This window comes from Petaurus breviceps, unplaced genomic scaffold, assembly GCF_028583685.1.
Source record: "Petaurus breviceps papuanus isolate PSGF00001 unplaced genomic scaffold, PetGlider_PUasm1.0 37, whole genome shotgun sequence".
NCBI lineage: Eukaryota > Metazoa > Chordata > Mammalia > Diprotodontia > Petauridae > Petaurus > Petaurus breviceps.
Window position 1 is genome coordinate 77,116,565 of NW_027186296.1, and position 19,765 is coordinate 77,136,329.

Here is a 19,765-nt window from a genome sequence, read left to right on the forward strand (position 1 = left end):
AAGGCCTAGACATCAAATTTCAAGAATTATGAAATAAAAATGTTCAGATCTCTTAGAACTAGCAGACAAAGTAGAAACAGAAAAAAATCTACATGTCATTGCCTGAATCAAAATGAAAATTCCCAGGAACATCATAAACAAAATCCATATCTTCCAAGTGAAAGAAAAAAAACCCACCATAAGCAGCCAGAAAGAAAAAAAAAGTACTAAGGAGCCACAGTCAAGATCATATATGATTTAGCAAACAACACTATAAAAGAGTTTGGAATATGATATTCTAGAAGTCAAAGGACATCAACTTACAACCATACCCAGGAAAAAGTTAGTATAATCCTACAGGAAGAAAAAAAACGAGTCTTTAATGAAATAGAGGGCTTCCAAGCATTCCTGATAAAAAGACTAGATAAGCATGGAAACTTTAAAATGTAAACATGTGCATCAAGGGACATAAAAAGGTGAACATGAGTGAACAATTATAAAGGACTAAACAAGGAAAAATTGTTGACATTCCAATGTGGGGAGATGAGATATGTTCCCTGAAAACCTTATCAACATCATGGGTCATATAATGAGTATCATCTTAGAAAGAGAGCCTGTCAATTATACTCTGATGATCTTAAAAGAAAGGAAAGAGGGGCGGCCAGGTGGCTCAGTGAGTAAGAGCACTGGCTCCAGTGTCGGGATGACCTGGGGATCAAATGTGGACTCAGATACTCAGCACCACACCCAGAAATAACTGGTCGTGTAACCTTGAGCAAGTTACTTAACCCTGATTGCTCATAAAAAAAAAAAAAGAAAGGAAACAGAAGGGAAGAGAGGAGGGAAAAAAGGGAGATGAAGGAAAGAAAAAAATCATCTATAATCTGGGAATGTAAGCAGAAGTCTACACAAAGAAGACGTAGGCAAAGCAGGTATCACTTGAAACTCACTCTCATATGAACTAGTTAAAGGAGGGAAGAATACACACACACACAGTTGGATACAGAAATAAATTTCCTCAAAAGAGAAACAGGAGGAAAAGGTAAGAATAAGAGGAAGGACTGATTAAAGAAGGGGTTAATCCTAAGCAAAACAAATTCTAAATAAAGATATGTAAAAATATTTATAGCAGCTATTTTTGTGATGGCAAAGAATTCATAACTGAGGGAATGGTCATCAACTGGGAAATGGCAGAACAAGTTACGGTATATAAATTTGATAGAATATTACCATGTTGTAAAAAATAATGAAGGGGATAGTTCCAGAAAATCCTGGGAAAACTTGTATGAACTGAAGTATAGTGAAGTGAGCAGAACCAAGAAAACAATTTATACCAGTGATTCTTAAAACTTTTGGTCTCTGAACACCTTTATACTCTTAAAACTTATTGAGGACCCTGCCGGGAGCTTTTTTTTTGCTCTATCAATATTTACCATATTAGAAATTAAAATATCTTAGTATTGTTATAAAAATCTGACATTGAGACCCTCTGAAAGGGTTTCTGGTTCCCCAAGAGTCCCTGGACAATAGCTCAAGAAGTGCTGCTTTATGCAACAACAACAATATTATAAATACAAACAACTTTGAAAGACTTAAGAATTCTCATCAATTCAATGTCCAACCATGACTCCAAAAGACTCATAATGAAACAAGCGTGCCACTTCTTGATGACAGACTCAGAGAACAGACTGAGACATTTTTTTAATGTGGCCAATGCAGAAATTTATTTGGAGTAACTATACATGTCTGTAACTATAGTGTGCAATTTGTAGTTTTGTTTTTCTTTTTTTCTCAATGGAGTGGGGCAGAAAGGGAAGCAGATTTTTCATTGATTAAAAAAATTACTTTAAAATAAATATCCATTTCTAAAAGCTAAAAAAACCCTAGGAAATAAGAAAATATATAAAAGGAAGAAGCAGTCAACAGTGTCAAAAGCTGTACAAACATCACAGAGGGCAAGAGCTCAGAAAACGCTATGTGATTTAGCAGTTAAGTAATTCTTGGTAACCTTGGACAGAGCAATTTCTGCTATATCACAGTCAGGAGTCAACTGCAAAGGGTAGAAGAGTGGGAGATGAATAAATGGAGGCAATGAATATAGAACAACTTGTCAAGGGACTATGGTTGTGAAAGGGACAATAAATATAAAATGATAGCTAGAGGGAATGGAAGGGTCAAGTGATCTTTTTTTTTTCATCTTTTAAATTTTATTTATTTATTTTTAATTTTCAACATTCACTTTTTTTTTGAGGGGGGAAGGCAAGGCAATTGAGGTTAAGTGACTTGCCAAAGGTCACACAGCTAGTAAGTGTAAAGTGTCTGAGGCTGCATTTGAACTCAGGTCCTCTTGACTCCAGGGCCAGTGCTCTATTCACTGCGCGGCCTAGCTGCCACTAAACATTCACTTTTATAAGATTTTTAGGGGCGCTAGGTGGCGCAGTGAATAGAGCACCGGCCCTGTAATCAGGAGGACCTGAATTCAAATCCGACCTCAGACACTTAACACAAAAAAAAAAAACTGGCCATGTGACTTTGAGCAAGTCACTTAACCCCAACTGCCCTCCAAAAAGCAAAAAAAAAAAATTTTCTAAATTTTTCCCCTTCCCAAGATGGCATGCAATCTGATACAGGCTACACATGTACAATCATATTAATCATATTTCCACATTATTAACGTTGTGAAAAGAGAATCAGAAGAAAAGGGAAAAACCACAAGAAAGAAAAAAAAAAACAAAAGAAACTATGCCTTGATTTGCATTCAGACTCCATGGTTTTGTTCTCTTAGACATGGACAGCATTTTCCATCATGAATCTTTTGGAACCGTATTGATCATTGCATTGCTGAGGACAGCTAAGTCTATCAAAGATGGTCATCACACAATGTTGCTATTACTGTGTTCAATGCTCTCCTGGTTTGCTCACTCCACTCAGCATCAGTTCATATAGGTCTTTCCATGTTTTTCTGAAGTCTGCCTGTTCATCATATCTTATGAAGCACAATAGTATTTCATTATATTCATACGCCACAACTTGTTCAGCTATTCCCCAATTGATGGGCATCCCCTCAATGTCCAATTCTTTGCTACCAGAAAAAGAGCTGCTATAAATATTTTTGTACATATGAGTCCTTTTCCCTTTTTTATGATCTCTTTGGGGTACAGATCTAGTAGTGGTATTGCTGGATCAAAGGGTATAGTTTTATAGCCCTTGGGGAATAGTTCCAAATTGCTCTCCAGAATAGTTGGATCAGTTCACAACTCCACCAAGAATTCATTAGTGTTCCAATTTTCCTACATCTTTTCCAACATTTATTACTTTCCTGTTTTGTCATGTTAGCTAATCTGATAAGCATGACGTAGTACCTCAGAGTTGTTTTGATTTGCATTTCTCTAATCAATAGTGATTTCAAGCATTTTTTCACATGACTGACTACAGACAGCTTTAATTTTTTCATCTGAAAACTGCCTGTTTATATCCTTTGACCATTTATCAAATGGGGAATGACTTTTATTCTTATAAATTTGACTCAGTTCTCTATATATTTTAGAGATGAGGCCTTTATCAGAGACACTGGCTGAAAAAATTGTTTCCCAGCTTTCTGCTTCCCTTCTAGTCTTGGGTGTAGTGGCTCTGTTTATGCAAAAACTCAAGTGCCCATTTTTTAAGGATAGAAAAAACCCAGGCAAGATTCAGAACACTCCCAAGGCTTTCAAAAGAATAATCTGAGTCTTTTCCTCAACAATCAAGAAGTCAATTCCCTAAAGAGGTACTTTTAAAATAACACTGTAACATCACATACTGCCTGGCCTGAAAATATCACTTTCCAAGGATCCAATTCCAGGATGTCTTTATCCCAGAACCCCTCTTTGCACACCCAGTTCTACTGGTAGTCGCAATCTGATGCATTTTTCTCTCATTCTTCCTTATTTGAGTCTTGTTTTTTAAGGATGTTTACCTCTACTGGGAGTACAGATTACCATTTAACAGATAAGCAAGTCAGATGTGCTACTTACAGTCACCAAACAAAGAAGAAGTTTCAAACATAAACTCTTCAGACTTTCAGAACCTTCTGCACAAAGCAAGGAATCCAAACTCTCCATCAAATTCTGGTAAAGAGATTCATATGTACTTAATCACAGCAAAGCAGTGACTACCCCAAATGCCCCACACCTCCCTTACCAAATTCCTGCTTATGCTACAAATGGTAAAAACTCACAATATTCAATTATACAATTAAATTAATGCCCCACCCCCAGGCCCTGTTACATCAAGAGACAGGAAGAGACAATATTAAGAGATACCTCTGAATAAAGCTCATTTGAAAGATGCTTTAGAACAGCTGTACAGAGAAATTAATTCAATAGCCTACCAAATGAATGTATTCACAGCAGATCCTTCCCATAGGCTTAACTCTCCATATTACAGAGTGAAATAAGTAAGAATGGCAACATTTTTTTTATTAAGATCAATCATATACTCTTCCCAGTTTCATGAACAAACCAATTCATGATGCTTTCATTCACACCCACAGGACTGTATAGAGCCTGGTGTACTGGCACATCCTAGGGACAAGCAATACTGATAATCTCTCCCCTTTGCTCACATTATGTATCAATCCTCTGTCACCACCCCAGGAGAATTCATCCTTTGCTGGCCCCCCACAGAGAGATTCAAACTATTGAAGGAAAGACTCCCTCAACCCCAAGCATGGGAGGAAGAAGCAAAATGTTCAAAAATGCACATTACTGAGTGAGGGGGAGAATATAATCAGCTAAAGCTAAGTTAATGAACTCAGATGAAACAGAAGAGAGGTAGCAAAGAATTAAGACTAAGAGCATTTCGTAAGAGTTAGGAAACCTAGGTTCAAGTCCTGTCTCCCCCATTTACTAGCTATCAGAGCTTAAACATGTGCCTTAACCACTCAGAGTTAGTTTCTTCATACATGAAATGGGGACAATAATATACTATCCACTTCAGAACTTTTGTAAAGAAAATGCCTTAAAAACTGTGTGATTTTTAAATTTTAAAGTGCTTTAAGCACTACATAAATGAGAACTATTGTTATCAAGTATCTGATATCTCAACATAATTGTATGACTTGAAAAAAGATTCATGTTAAAATATGATTCCAAAGACTTGGATTATTTGTACATGTACATACATTATGCTTCATGTAAATGAAATATTTCTTTTACCTAACTACATCAAGTACTGTAATTTTTGTTATAAAGAATAGGAATAAAGTTTTTCTGACAATGAGTTATGGGAAATTATATCTTCAAAAGCTGACATAATGATCAATAAAAATTTAATTTATAAATGAAGTGTGAAAACTATTTATGGGAAATGCATCAGAATGTGAATTTTATGAAGAAAGTTTCACAGTGTTTAATGTTTGGAAGTAAAGTATGGAACTGAATACAAACTAGGAATATTTTATTTCACCCCATAAAATCCTATAAATGAAGAACACAAAAATATGAAGTGGTATAATAATTACATGATTTAACAGGTCAAAAATTAAAACAACAGGGTCTCAATTATATATCTAATTGAAGGAAGGGCTATTCACAGCTAAATTCTGGATTTTAAAATGTCCTCTGTTCAAATAAAGCAAATAATGAAAAGCAAATAAAAATTTCCAAATCATCTAGAGTAGTTTCCATCTACAAATCTTTTAGCCCATTTGTCTGAAGATGGTCTCCATCAAGGGCAACTGTTTAGTGAGCAGCTATAGTAGCCTACAAGCACATCTGTAATAACAGTCTCACCTTCATGCAGAGTTCTGCCTTGTCAAAGCCCATCAGCATGTTGATAATGTCAAACCCAGAAGTGGACTTATTCTTCTGATGGACCCCTCGGATAAGTGCACAGAGAGTCTACAGAGACACAACAGAAAGAATTGTTTCCAAATAAGAGAGTCTTGTCACTGGGAAAAGGATAGCATGGGTGTCTAACTCTCTTAGAGGATATATTCAATAAATATTTTACTTTATACCTTTTAGTTAAACTATCACTTTCCATGCTCAAAAATTCATGCCCCATATGTTCAATAAATATTTAGCACTCGGAGAAGCCTCAAAATTTAGATAAAAGGCAATCCCTATCTTCATTTAGCTTATAGGCTAGAAGAGGGGTGAGAAATACACACAGTTAACTATAATATTACATGAAAAATGAATTAGAGAGTTGCAAAACAAAGTCCTATGTGAGGTCTAAGGGAGAAGGCTGTTATTAAACAGAAAGATCAGGGAAGGCCTCATGGAGGAGTAAGCTTGGTTTTAAAGAAAAGATAAGTGACTAGAGGAAGGGAGAGAAAACATAAGGGAAACAGGTAAAGTCAATGAGGTGGGAAAGCACAGAGCATTTAGGAAGAAGCTCAGAAGGCTGGTAGTCCAGAGTGGCCCAATTTGACTAAATTGTAGAGTAAATAAAAGGGCATAGTAAAAAATAGGGCTTAGCAAATAGCCCAGCACCAGAGAATAGAAAGGCTTGAAAAGAGAGGAAAAGGCATTTGAACTTTACCTTGGAAAGCAATGTGAAGGCATTAATGATTCTGTGGAAAGGAATGATATGAACAAATCTGTCCATAAAAAAAATCATCCTAGCAATAGTACAAAAGATAAGAGTGAGTGGGGGTAAACAGGCCTGCTTGCAGCTCTTGCAACAGCCCAGGTCCTACAAGCAATCACCACACAAGCCTAAGCTTGAAAAACATTCATACTCAGAAAGAATAACAGCAATAGGAGCAGAGTAACTAAGATTTTTAATAAATTCTCTTTTTCTAAAGAGCCTGCTTATCAAGAGGATTGCCTCCCTCCCTAAGCCCATGACAAACATGTGCTGTGTCCATCTGGATCACCTCATTACCATGTGGTTCAATGTGGTCTGCTAAGCAAAACCAAAGAATTGACTAGGAAATGACAAGCAAGCAAGCTTGGATCTCAAGATGCTCATGTCTCAAACAACTGCTATCTGCACAAAAGTCCTTTGTTTTCCTTTCCAGTACTATAGTCCTCCTCCACCCAAATGGGCCAGGCACCAGTACTTCCTGGCAATGACCCACCCTCCCTCTTTTCTTATTCTCTACACACTCCTGCTCTTCCCAGTGCCCACACCAAGAGATCTCTGCTCCTCCACTGGAGAGACTAAAGAGGGTCACTCCAGAGGGTCTTCAAACTAATACGGCTGAACTAGAAAGATCACCATCCAACACTCAGAGGCCTTTCCCATCACAACAGCAGCTACTGCCATTTAAAAAAAGTCATCTTTCCATAAAAGCAAACAGTACTGGGGCAAGCTCAACAACTTCATTTGTGCTGAACTGAGAACTTTATCACACACCCAAAATAAGTGAGCAACTGTAGTTACAGGAAGTGTAACTTCTCCCAAAGTATCTCAATAAAATTCTTTTTTTCTCTTACTATTTCTTCTCTGGCCTTCTTGATTGCCAAATGAGCTGAAATACTGAAAGAGGGTCTTTCCCTCAGGATCACGGTCAAAGAAGTGACAAAATAAGTACCAACAACCTGAGAAAATTCTCCAAAATCCTGTCAGATTTTATTACTTACTAACTCAGAATAGGCAATGAACCACTCTCTGGGCCTCAGATTACCCCTTTACATTCCTTAAGAAGACCTGAGGATTCTGTTAGAGGCTAAGATCCAATTGTAAATATTAACAAGATACTACTTTTAGGATCAACTTGCTTTAACTAGGAAGATTCCTAAACAAATATGGCATATCCACGACCATTTTTTAAAATATCCCAATCCTATAAGTGAATCTAGACTGAATAGACTCCCCCACATCTGTAACACCTCCCCTTTCTACTAAACAAGAATCCTTTTTTCCTCAGCATTATACCTGTAATGCATTGACAACTCGAATTGGGTGCTCCTCTCCCAAAGCCTGGATACAGTGTTGGAACAAACAATTAATGTTATCCTTGATCTTCATTAGTTCTTCTCCATCCAGAGATTCCAACTTGCCCTCAAGGTAGTCAAGATTCACCTGCCAGCAAGATAGCGAAGATCTGAGTGTATTTCCTGTGCAAAGCTGAGAGGGCAGTCTTGGCTACAGGGAAATTAGCAAAGGCATAGCCCAGCCTTACCTTCATGAGGAAGAGCTCCTCCCAGAATCGGGGGCTGCATTTACTAGGGTCCTCTGTCTGAAACAAACACAGATAGGGTTCAGCCTCCCCAAAAACACACCTTTTGACTAATAGTATAGTTGCATATGGAATCATCCAAAGTTAATCTCAACTTTTGAGACCAGCTTTTAACTTCTAACTAGTTTTAACATTTTTGGTTATTTTTAAATATCTTAATAGAGAATAAGGAAGTTATTTCTCAAGCTGAACTGTGTGCAACAATATGTCTTCCCTACAGATAGCTCAGAAATAACTGAAAATGTTTTCCTCAGACTTTTTTCTCCATTCCCTCTCTCAGAAAACTTGTGGACAGGTAGCCCCATTGTAGAGAAGAGGAGAATGATATCCAGAAGTTAAGTGACTTGCCCCAAGTCACAGAATTAGATAGTAATAAAGCAAGAACTAGAAGCCAGTTGTACTACTTCAAAATTCAAAGCTTTTTCCACTACACTTGAGCCCTATTCTATTTGTTCTCCACTTCTGCTTAACTTTAGCATGCTATTTATTTATTAAATTTCTATCAACATGCGAGTGTTGGCTTTCAAAAATTGTGATGTTTGAAAACTATTGCTAAAAAATTTGAAAGTTTGCTCAAAGGTCTAGAAAACCATAAACTTCTGGAAAATATGTGAATTATAAGAAAGGATCTATCATTTTCTGGCAAGGATGACTTTAATGACCTAAAAAAGTCCATTTGGACTTACGTTGCCTTACCTTAAGGGGACCCTTTTAATGGTCTAAAGTACTAATAGGGCCATCTTTTCCAGAACCAATAAAGACTGGCAAATGGATCATAAGCTCCCTCATTAAGACTTTATATAGACTCTTGTGTTAAGTAACCAGTGACCCAGTGATTCTTCCTCCTTTCTACAGGTTTCCTTTTGACTCCTGCCCCCTGAATTGGCCACCTTGAGTTCCCATGTAGTTGTGTTTTTCTCCCAGAATTGTTATATTGCATTAAACCAGTGAAGTACACCATACAACTCAAAAATGGCCTTCGTGGCTGCCTAGTACCTGTTTATTCTGTCTGCATGTCTACTTATATTCTAAATAATTGACCTAGTAATTTAAGTTTGGCATCTTTTTAATATATACTCCCCCTTCCACCTCTTAGAATTCCCATATCCCTTTAAAACTCAGCTCTAGTTTTCACTGCTACATGAAGTATTTCTTGATACCTCTCTGGGTTACTTTTTATTTACTTTGCACATACTTTGTATTTAAGTATGTGGGTATGTGCTATTTCCCCCAACAGAATGTAAACTCATGGGGTGGCTAGGTGGTGCAGTGATTAAGAGCACTGGGCCCCAGAGTTGGGAGGAGAGGGATTGGTTCTGGACTCAGATACTCAACACCCCCACACAAACACTGGCTATGTAACCTTGGGCAAGTTATTTAACCCCAATTGCTTAAAAAGAAAAAAGTTCCAAAGGCATAGGATACATTTAAGAAATGTTTCACTGACTGAACTCAATGACTTATGGTCTTTATTACTGTCAATGATCACATCCTAAATTTTTTAGGGTTTATAGTGTTTTGATGCTGTTTTTCAAATCTATATCCCCTTCTCAAGAAGCAAGGGCCCCTCCTTTTCTCAGGCCACCTAACTGCTCCAATCTCATCTGACAAAGTATATTTTAGGATGTCAGGAAGGAATACTTAGGTTATTAACTCTAAGCTGTGAAGCACTGTATAAATACTTTCTCTCAATAAGGGATGGCTGACCCTTTAAGCTATTTGCCCTAATTCTTTTGTTTGTTTGTTTCAATCCTTTCTGATGAAAATCTCTCTAAAATCTACTACTCTCCCACCTAGGTGTAAAAAAGATTATACTAGGGGAGGCCAGGTGGCTCAGCGAGTAAGAGCACTGGCCCCAGTGTTGGGAGGAATCCAGGGCTCAGATACTTAGCACCACACCCAGAAATAACTGGCCGTGTAACCTTGAGCAAGTTACTTAACCCCAATTGCTTTAAAAAAAAAAAAAAATTATACTATACATATTTTTTTCTTGATAACTCATGAGCAGTATTACAATTGATGTTTGTGCCACATTATATTTACCACAGATTTAGAACACTGGGCTAAAACTACTAACTCCCCCCCAAGAACTCAATCCTGCAACTTAATGTTTCTTTTAAGATAAATTCCTATTATGAGTTTGATTCCTTAGTATTTTGCTTTTTGCAAAAGAGGTTAGTACAGAATGCTTAGAGTCAACTCAATAAATATTTATTATGACCTTACTACTATCCTGGGTGTTGGCAATACAAAGAAAAATATAATCCCTGCTCTCTATAAGCCTCTATTCCTTGACCTCCTGGGTATTATGTAGGTTAGCAGTGTACACAATGGCAGCCTTTTACTAAATTGTCCTACTGCCCTGAAAATAAAGTCACCATCTTCACTCCCTCTATCAGTGTTCTCTATCATTCAAATTTTTTTTTAATTTTCAAATCAGTAACCACTTTATGTCTCTGCCAGTTTCCTTACAAAATTATCTGTAGTAACAGGCTCTGAAAAGGTCATGAATGAGACCTTGGAAGCTAGGAGGGAATTCAGAAAATGTTTCCCTAATGCAGTTAAGGTAAATGAGACTCTCTAAGCAAAATCCGGGGAAAAGGATTCCTTAGTTTTCCATGTTCTTTTCTCTATTTGTTCACCCCTCCCACTATTTCACAATGATTTCTCTCAGTAGTAGGACTGAATTTAAACAAAGGTTTAACTGCCAGGATGGACATCCTCTCTCACATGTAAGGAGAAGGGTAAAGGGAGAATTACTACTAGCTCTGGGGTAAGGAACAAAGGGGTCAAACCTATTTTCAAACACAGGGCTCTAGGCCTCACCATGAAGATTTCATCATACATCAGCACCACCTTCTCCTTCAGCGGTTTTTTGGAGGCTGAGGACTTGCGAAGCAAACCCCCCCTTTTCTCCACTTGGGCCATGGTTCCAGAGCCTGTGAAGGAAAAGTCAAGGTCAGTGATTGAATGCTAGCCTAGACATGCTCCAGTCTACAGTCAGACAGCCTACTGGGATATTCTTAACAGGGGGAAAATTTTTCAGAGAGAGGGAATTAAATTATAAATAACCAAGCTACAAACTTTGGCATGTATCCAATTCAAATCTAATTTAGGGGACTGCTCCCCAATGTGGGTAATGGAAGGCATTTAAATCAATACTTAGCCTAGGGCACACCACATTTTACATATCAAATGCCTAAGCTTAGACTAGGTCCTAAACCAGCAGCAGAGTGTAACTATCATCATCTCTAATGGACCAGGGGGTGCTTTTGAGGTGAGAAGAAGAATGTAAAAAGCATAATACCCACAAACCAAAACTGAAGTTAAGTTTCAAGTATTGATTGAGGTCTGAACCATTAAGGCAGGAAGTATGCTACAAAATGATGTGCTACATTGATTTCCCCAAATGAAGTAGGTCCATATCACTGCAAAGTGCTTGACCTTCACTACCTCATAAATCACAGTGCATTTTTATCCCCAGAAATTCCTTTGTGAAGGTATTCCAAGAAGATAAAGCTAAAAATCCAGAAATTAAATAGGATTTCAAAGTAATAACCAAATTTTCTGATTAGTACTACTTCAAGGTTTAAGAAGACATGACCACATATATATTTGATACATTTGTGTAATGTAGATATATATGTGTATATGTGTGTTTGCATATTCCTGTATGCATTTGTATATGCAGGTATAGATACATCTATCTATACAACATGTAATTGCTGTACACCAGACTTCATGTGTTTTCTGAATATGTAGAGAATAATTTTTCCCCTACCTTCCTACCTTGAGATGCATCTCAAAGAAGTATTTCTACAAGTAAGATCTCAAAATTCCTAGCACTTCTTGGTGGGGTTACACAGACCCCTAACCTCCCACACTCTATTTCACAGTAACAATTCCCTAGTTCTCTCTCACCTTTCTGGACAGTCTTGTTTATATACAAAATCCTCAACTCCTTTCTACTTCCCTAGCCCTATTTTACAGTTTACAATTCCTTTTAAAATTCTCAAACCACCAACTACATAATACCTATTTACCCATTGACAAAGTACTTCTTATTGGGAAAATACTATTTTGCTCTCCAAAGAGATATTTTCTCAAAAGTCCAAGATAATTCTAATTCTCCAAAGGGCTACATTGGAGGACAGCTTGGTGGCACAGTAGATAGAGCACTGGCCCTGGAGTCAGAAGGCTCTGAGTTCAAACCTGTCCTCAGATACTCAACATTTGCTAGCTGTGTAACCCTGGGCAAGTCACTTAACCCCAATTGCCTTGGCCCCCCCCAAAAAAAATTTTTAATTTTTTTTAAATCTCTTTTTTTTGCTTTTTTGGAGGGCAATTGGAGTTAAGTGACTTGCCCAAGGTCACACGGCTAGTTTTTGTGTTATGTCTGAAGCCAGATCCGAACCCATGTCCTCCTGACTCCAGGGCCGGCGCTCTATTCACTTCACCACCTAGACGCCCCTAATTTTTTTTTTAAAGGGCCATGAGATAGCACAAAGCTTCTTAACCTTTTCTGTGTTTTTAACCCCTCTGGCAGTCTAATGAAGCCTATGGACCATATCTCAGAGTAATGCATTTATAAGTAAACAAAAAAAAAATACATAAGATTACAAAGGAAACAAATTGAAATATAGTTATTAAAATATTTTTTAAAAAACAAGTTCAAAGACCCTAAGGTAAGAGTCCCTGGCATAATGGAAACACCAATGGATCTGTAGAAAAGTCCAAGGTTCAAGTCTTACCTCCACCATTCATTGGCTATATGACATTAGGCAAATCACTTAGCCTCTCTAAGACTCAACTTTGTCATCAACAAATCAAGAACAATAAATTACCATCTCAAGGGGCTGTTGTGAAGATCAAGTTTAAAACAAAGCAAATACAACATCCATTCATGATAAAAACACTAGAAAACATAAGAATAAACAAAGCTTTCCTTAAAATGATAAGTAGTATATCAATCTAAAAGCAAGAGGCAGCATAATCTATAATGGTAAACTAGAAGCCTTCCCCATAAGACCAGGAATGAAGCAAGAATGTCCATTATCACCATTACTATTCAGTATCGTACTAGAAATGCTAACCATAACAATAAGACAAGAAAAAGAAATTAAAGAAATAAACACAGGCAAAGAGGAAATAATATTATCACTTTTGCAAATAATGTGGTAGTTTATTTAGAGATCCAACTGAAAAACTAATTGAAACAACTTCATCAAAGAAGCAATAGATAAAATAAACCTATATAAATCATCAACATTTCTGTATATTACCAACAAAATTCAGCAGAAAGAGATAGAGAAATTCCATTTTAAAAACAACACACAATATAAAACACTTGGAAGTTTACCTGCCAAAATATACACAGGATCTCTTATGAATACAACTACAAAACATTCTTCAAACAAATAAAGACAAATCTGGATAAATATGAATTGTCCATGGGGAGGTCAAGCCAATATAATAAAAATATTATCTAAATTAACTTATTTATTCAGTGCCATACCAGCCAAATTACCTAAGAATTACTTTATAGAGCTACAAAAAATAATCACAAAATTCATCTGGAGGAACAAAAGGTCAAGAATATCAAGGGAATCAATAAAAAATCAGGGAAGGAATGAAGGGAACCTAGTCCAAATCTCAAATTATACTATAAAGTTATAATCATCAAAAACAATTTGGTACTAGGTAAGAAATAAAGATGTTGATCAGTGGAATAATTAGGTACACAATATGCAGAAGCAAATTAACACAGTAACCTAGTGTTTAATAAACCCAAAGATCCCAGCTACTGGGGCCAGAATTCACTAACTGACAAAAACTATTAGGAAAACTAGAAAGTAGCATGGCAAAAACTAGGCACAGACCAATATCTCATACCATATATCAAGATAAGTTCAAAATGGATACAAGATTTAGAAATAAAGGGTGGTATCATAAGCAAATTAGTAGAGCAGGGAAGAAATTACCTGTCAGATCTACATATAGGGGAAACATTTATGACAAAACAAGAGATAAAAAGTTTATAAGAGGTAAAATGGATCATTTTGATTATATGAAATTAAGTTTTTGTACTAACAAAAACAATATAGCTAACATATTTTTTTAAAGCAATTGGGGTTAAGTAACTTGATCAAGGTTATTTTGTGTGGGTGCCAAGTATCTGAGGCCAGAACCAAAACCAGGTCTCCCAACGCTGGGGCCGGCGCTCTTACTCACTGCGCCACCTGGCTGCCCCTATAGCTAACATTTTTATAAAAGCAGGAAACTGGAGGGGAAATCTTTGCAGCAAGTTTCTCTGATAAAGGTCTCATTTTTCAAATATATAGGGAACTGAGTCAAATTTACAAAATAAGAATCATTCCCCAAAGGATAAAAGGTCAAAGCATATGAACAGGTAGTTTTCAAAAGAAATCTAAACTTCCAACAGTCATATAAAAATAATTAGAGAAATGTAAATTAAAATGATTGAAGTACTATCTCACACACATAAGATTGGCTAAGATGATAGAAAATAAAAATGACAAATGCTGCAGGGAATGTCAGAAAATTAAGGTATACACTAATGCACTACTGATGGAGTTAAGAACTAGTCCAACCACTCTGGAGAGCAATTTGGAACTATGCCCAAAAAAGCAATTAAACCCTCTGACCAGAAATATCACTACTAGGTCTATACCCCAGAGATCAAAGAGGAAAATGACCCATAGTACAAAAATATTTACAACAGCTCTTTTTATAGTGGTAAAGAACTGGAAACTGAGAGGATGTCCATCAGTTATGGAATGGCTGAACAAACTATGGTATATGAATATAATGGAACACTACTATGAAATGACAAACGGGATGACTTCAGAAAAACCTGGGAAGACTTATATGAACTGATGCAAAGTGAAGTGAGCAGAACCAAATGAACAAATTATACAGTAATAACAATATTATAAATCAACTGTGAAAGATTTAGTAACTCTGATAAACACAATGACCCATGACACTTCCAAAAGAATCATGATGAAAAATGCTATGTAGATATGCACCTTCAGATAGAGAACTGACATACTTAAGAGTATAAATTGAAGCTTTTTGGGTTTTTTTTTTTGGGGGGGGGGGAGGACATACCTAATGTGGAAATTTGTTTTGCCTGACTTCATATTTGTAATAGATTTTATATTTCTTGCCTTCTCAACAGGGTAGGGAATGGATGAGCAGAGATAATCTAAAACTGAAAATTAAAATTAAAAAAAAAATCAAAGTTGCTGGTGACCCAAAAGGCAACTGAGAGATGGACATTAGGCACAAGTCACCTGCAACACACAGCTAACCATTATCTACACATAATAAGTGACACAAAGGAATAAATTCCTGGAAAAGAAAGTGGGCCAGTCAGGTTGTGAAGGCAAAGGCTGCCCATTTTATTTTATTTATAAATAGTACTATAGAAAAAGGTCTAGCATATTGGGCAGGTCCTATCTAGAGGATCTATGGGAAAAAAAATACAAGAACTTCACAAGGTACAGATAGGTTGTGATCTACACCAATGAGGACCATACCCACATACCCATAGACCTGGGTGTTTCAGTATGACCATTCTTAACCAAATGCCAAGTGAGAGAAAGGAGGCAAAGGAGGAGGAAGAACGCAGGGAAAGGAAGGACAGGAGGAGAGGGGAGGGGGGAGAAATGGGGATGGGAAGCAAGAGGTCAAGGGGGAGAGTATCAGGAAAATTCAAAGGCACCAGAGATAAGCAGAACAACCTGGAAAGCCATGTGTTGAAATTACACTTAGGGGCGGCTATGTGGCGCAGTGAGTAAAATGCCGCCCGGAGCCAGGAGGACCCGAGTTAGGTTCCCGCCTCAGACACTTAACACCCACACAAAAAAAACTAGCCATGTAACCCTGGGCACATTACTTAACCCCGACTGCCCTTCAAAAGGCAAAAAAAACAAAATTATACTTAAAAGCACTACATAATAGAAATTTACAATTATAAAAATAATGCTTTCCTTCTATTCTAAAAGGCGTATACAAATATTCATCTTATTTGGTGTTTGTCAAGCTAAGAATTTACTTTAAAATGAGAAAAAAGAGAGTCAGAACTAAAGGAATCTGGGAACAGAAATAGGATGACCTATTAGACAACCGGTTATTTTCAGTACTGTCTGACTCTGTGATTCTATCTGGGTTTTCTTGACAAAGGTACTGAAGTGATTTGCCTTTTCCTTCTCCAGTTCATTTTACAGATGAAGAAACTGAGACAAAAAGGGTTAAGTGACTTGCCCAGGGTCACACAGCTACTAAGTGTCTGAGGCCACATTTGAACACAGGAAGATCCACTGTGCCACCTGGCTATGACAATTAGACAAGTAGTAGGCTACTTAAATAGTCTGAGTAAAACATGGGCTTTACTTGTTTCATACAGATGAAGGCAGTCGTAGCAGGAACAGAAATATTACAGAGTTAGAATTAATAAGATGTGGAAACTTATTAGATATTAAAGATAAGTGAGAGGGAAGAGTCAAAGCTATCACCAAAGTTTCCTACGCGGGAAGCGGGAAGAACTGTGGTACCACTGATGCAGAAATCTGGGCTTGGAATAATGGGTAGAAAACTCGGGTTGAAATCAAAAAGAGCCTAGTTCAAAATGTGGTCTCAGATACTTACTAGATGTGTTATCCTGGACAAATGATTTTATCTCTCTATGTGCCATACTTGGGAATCAAATGCAAAAAAGTTATAGACAGCTGAATCTGCAGTTACACAAGAGATTGTCAAAGTAGAATAGAGAGAAAGAAGAGGGGCAAGGACAGAGCCTTTGGGAAGTATCTATTTTAAAAGGTCAAGATTCGGTAATCAGAGAAAAGACAGAGAGATGTGGAATAATGTAGCATCTCAAAACCCAAGGGAGAAGCAAACTAGCCAGTATCAAATAGCAGAGGTCAAGAAAGAAAAGGGCTGAAAAAGGCCATTTACTTATGAATTATGAGGTCACTGGTAACCTTTGAAAGATCAGTTTCATGTGGTGGAAGGAAAGATTGATTGAAAAGGGCAAAAGAGAGTGGGTGGTAAGGAAATAGAGGCATTAGGCAGAGATATTTTCAAGAAGTTCCAATTTTAAAAGGTAAATGGAAGACTTTTGAAAGACTGGGGAGAGACTTGAACATATTTTGAGACAGTTAAAAGGAACCAGCAGAGAATGAGAGATCAAAGACAAATGACAGAGAGAGGAATAACTGATGTAGATGGGAAGAAAAAGGATCAAGTAGAAGGATTAATCTTATTGAGCAGAGATTACTCTTCCTCTGAGCAGGAAGAGTATGAGTGATGATATACTGAGAAGTTATAAACAACAACAACAAAGAGCAGAGGAAGGGAGTTTAGGGACCCACAATCCACTTAGCCTTCAGTGGTCTGTTTATTCTATGAACAAGTTTTATAAGTATGGGGAATTATTTTGTAAACTGAGGAAAGAGGGAAATGCTAACTGTGAGGAATAGGATAAAGAATTAATAACAGAAATGAAAGAACTGTAGTACTAAGTACCTCATAGAAGAAATGGACCATGACTTACAGTGCACTCAATTTCAAGATGTTCTGCAGAGACCATATTATATGCATTATTGTTATTTGTGTACGCTTTATCCTCTCGATTAAATTATAAACTCCTTGAGGATAAAGCTATGTCACTTCATCTTTCCTTAATAAATGTTTAATTGAATTGAATAGCAGGTTTTCAAAAAAGGTTTGTTCATTGATTGGCTGATTCTGGCATAGGTAGGAAAAATTTTAAAAAAAGAAAAGCTGAAAAGTTCAGTCTTATAAACTTACTTAGGACTAACTCTACTAAGACCTCACTAAGCCCTCAAATCCAATTATGGGCCAGAGAAAAAGAGAAAAAACAGAACAGAAAGAACACACTGCTAGGCAATTTACATCATATTGATCATGGCTTTGCCCTTAAAGCATGAAATACAACCCCTGCTCAAAACATCTCTGTGTCTTTTAAATAGGTTGTCATGAGGAAGATGTCCTTATCGGGGAAAAATAAATTGGAAATCAAGAGGATCCTATTAAAATAAATAAAAGCAATGCAATTCCAAGCTTGTGGATATATAGATCTTGTGTGCACTCAGCTTCAACCAGTTGATTAGCAGAAGTCACAAGCCCTGAATTGAGAAGTACAAAGGCCTGTTTACAAACATGCCTCTCAGAGGATTTATAATTGGATTACAGCTAATCAATGTCCATGGCAAATTTAATCAACTCACTTTCCCTATTCAGGAATCAATACTTTCTAATAAGCTGAAGGGGATGGAAGGGAAAAAAACACAATTCAATATAAAGCACCAAATTTCCTACAAAATGAAATTCTTTTCATCACTTCATTTCCATGTGTAGGTTGATGAGATTCAGCCAAGGGCTTCCATTACTTCACTGGTCCTAGTCATTACGTCAGATACCATATGGCAGAGCGATGTGTTCGAGGAGCCATAAAAAAAGTACTTTTTCCCTTGTCCCTACCCAACTCAAGGTTTATAGAACAAGCGTTTCTGGGACAGAAGAATAGATGAGGTAGAGGGGAATCCTTTCCAAAGTTTTGTTTCAGGACCCAGAAATTGAACATGCCTCTCAGACATGAAGGTCAAACTTTAAGAGACAATAAATTCGAGTCCATTTATCCAACAAGCATTTTTTTCAGCCCTTTTCAGGATCTAGCACTGTGCTAGGCAGTAGGGATACAAAAATGAGAACACATTAGTCTTGCTTCAAAGAGCTTTCACTGAGGGGGGGAAGGGGGGGAAGGAGGGAAGAGAATGGAGAAGGATATGAAAACAGATAAGTAAATACAAAATAAGTAAGAAGAAAAACAAAATAATTTCTAGCAGAGAAAACATTAGCAATTGGGATGATCAGAAAGACCTGTAGAAGTGTCATGACATTAGACTTGAAGGAAACTAGGGATTTTATGAGTCAGAGACAGAAATGAAGAGTGCATTCTAGTCATGAGACAAAGACACAGAGATAGGAAACAGAACACTGTGAATGAGGAAAGCAAAGTCTAGTTTAGCTGGAATGGAAAGTGACTGAAGGAGAGTAATGAGCAATAAGTATGCAAAGTTAGGCAGAAATCTGACAGTAAAGAGCTTTAAATGCAAAGCAAGGAATCTGAATTTGTCCTAGAGGCAACTAGGAGTCACCACAGCTTCCAGAGCACAACAGTAAAATACTCAGATCTACATGTTAGGAAGGTCAATTTGGAAATTTAGAATAAGGACTGGTGGGAGAATAAGAATTTCTGGGTGAAGGCAAAAAAAAAAAATTATAAGGTTTTTGTAATAATACAGATTACAAGTAACAAGGTTTTATACTAAGGTGATAGCCATGTGAGTGGAGAGAAGAGGACCAAAGTAAGAGATGCTGTGGAGATAACATCAATAAAACTTGGCAATTTGACTGGTTTGAGGGGTCTGGGGTGAGAGAAAGGGGTGAAAGGTGAAGGAGAGGGAGAAGATGTGGTTCTGAGTCTACAAACCTATATGACCAAAAGGATGGGGGTACTCTCAGGAAAGAAGGAAGGAAGGAAGGAAGGAAGGAAGGAAGGAAGGA

General features: G+C 37.1%; 1 protein-coding gene across 9 annotated transcripts in view; it reads right to left on the bottom strand.

The window, feature by feature from the left end:
- ARMH3 (armadillo like helical domain containing 3) overlaps positions 1-19,765 on the bottom strand; it is a 221,958-nt gene that overhangs the window by 192,035 nt on the left and 10,158 nt on the right. For all 9 annotated transcript variants that reach the window (XM_069098793.1, XM_069098795.1, XM_069098794.1 and 6 more), the window contains 5 exons: positions 10,976-11,088; positions 8,093-8,149; positions 7,846-7,992; positions 5,751-5,858; positions 3,993-4,085 (listed from right to left, as the gene is read on the bottom strand). In XM_069098793.1, coding sequence (XP_068954894.1) covers positions 3,993-4,085; positions 5,751-5,858; positions 7,846-7,992; positions 8,093-8,149; positions 10,976-11,077 — 507 coding nt within the window. In that variant the 5' untranslated portion in view covers positions 11,078-11,088. The remainder of the gene's footprint in view (positions 1-3,992; positions 4,086-5,750; positions 5,859-7,845; positions 7,993-8,092; positions 8,150-10,975; positions 11,089-19,765) is intronic.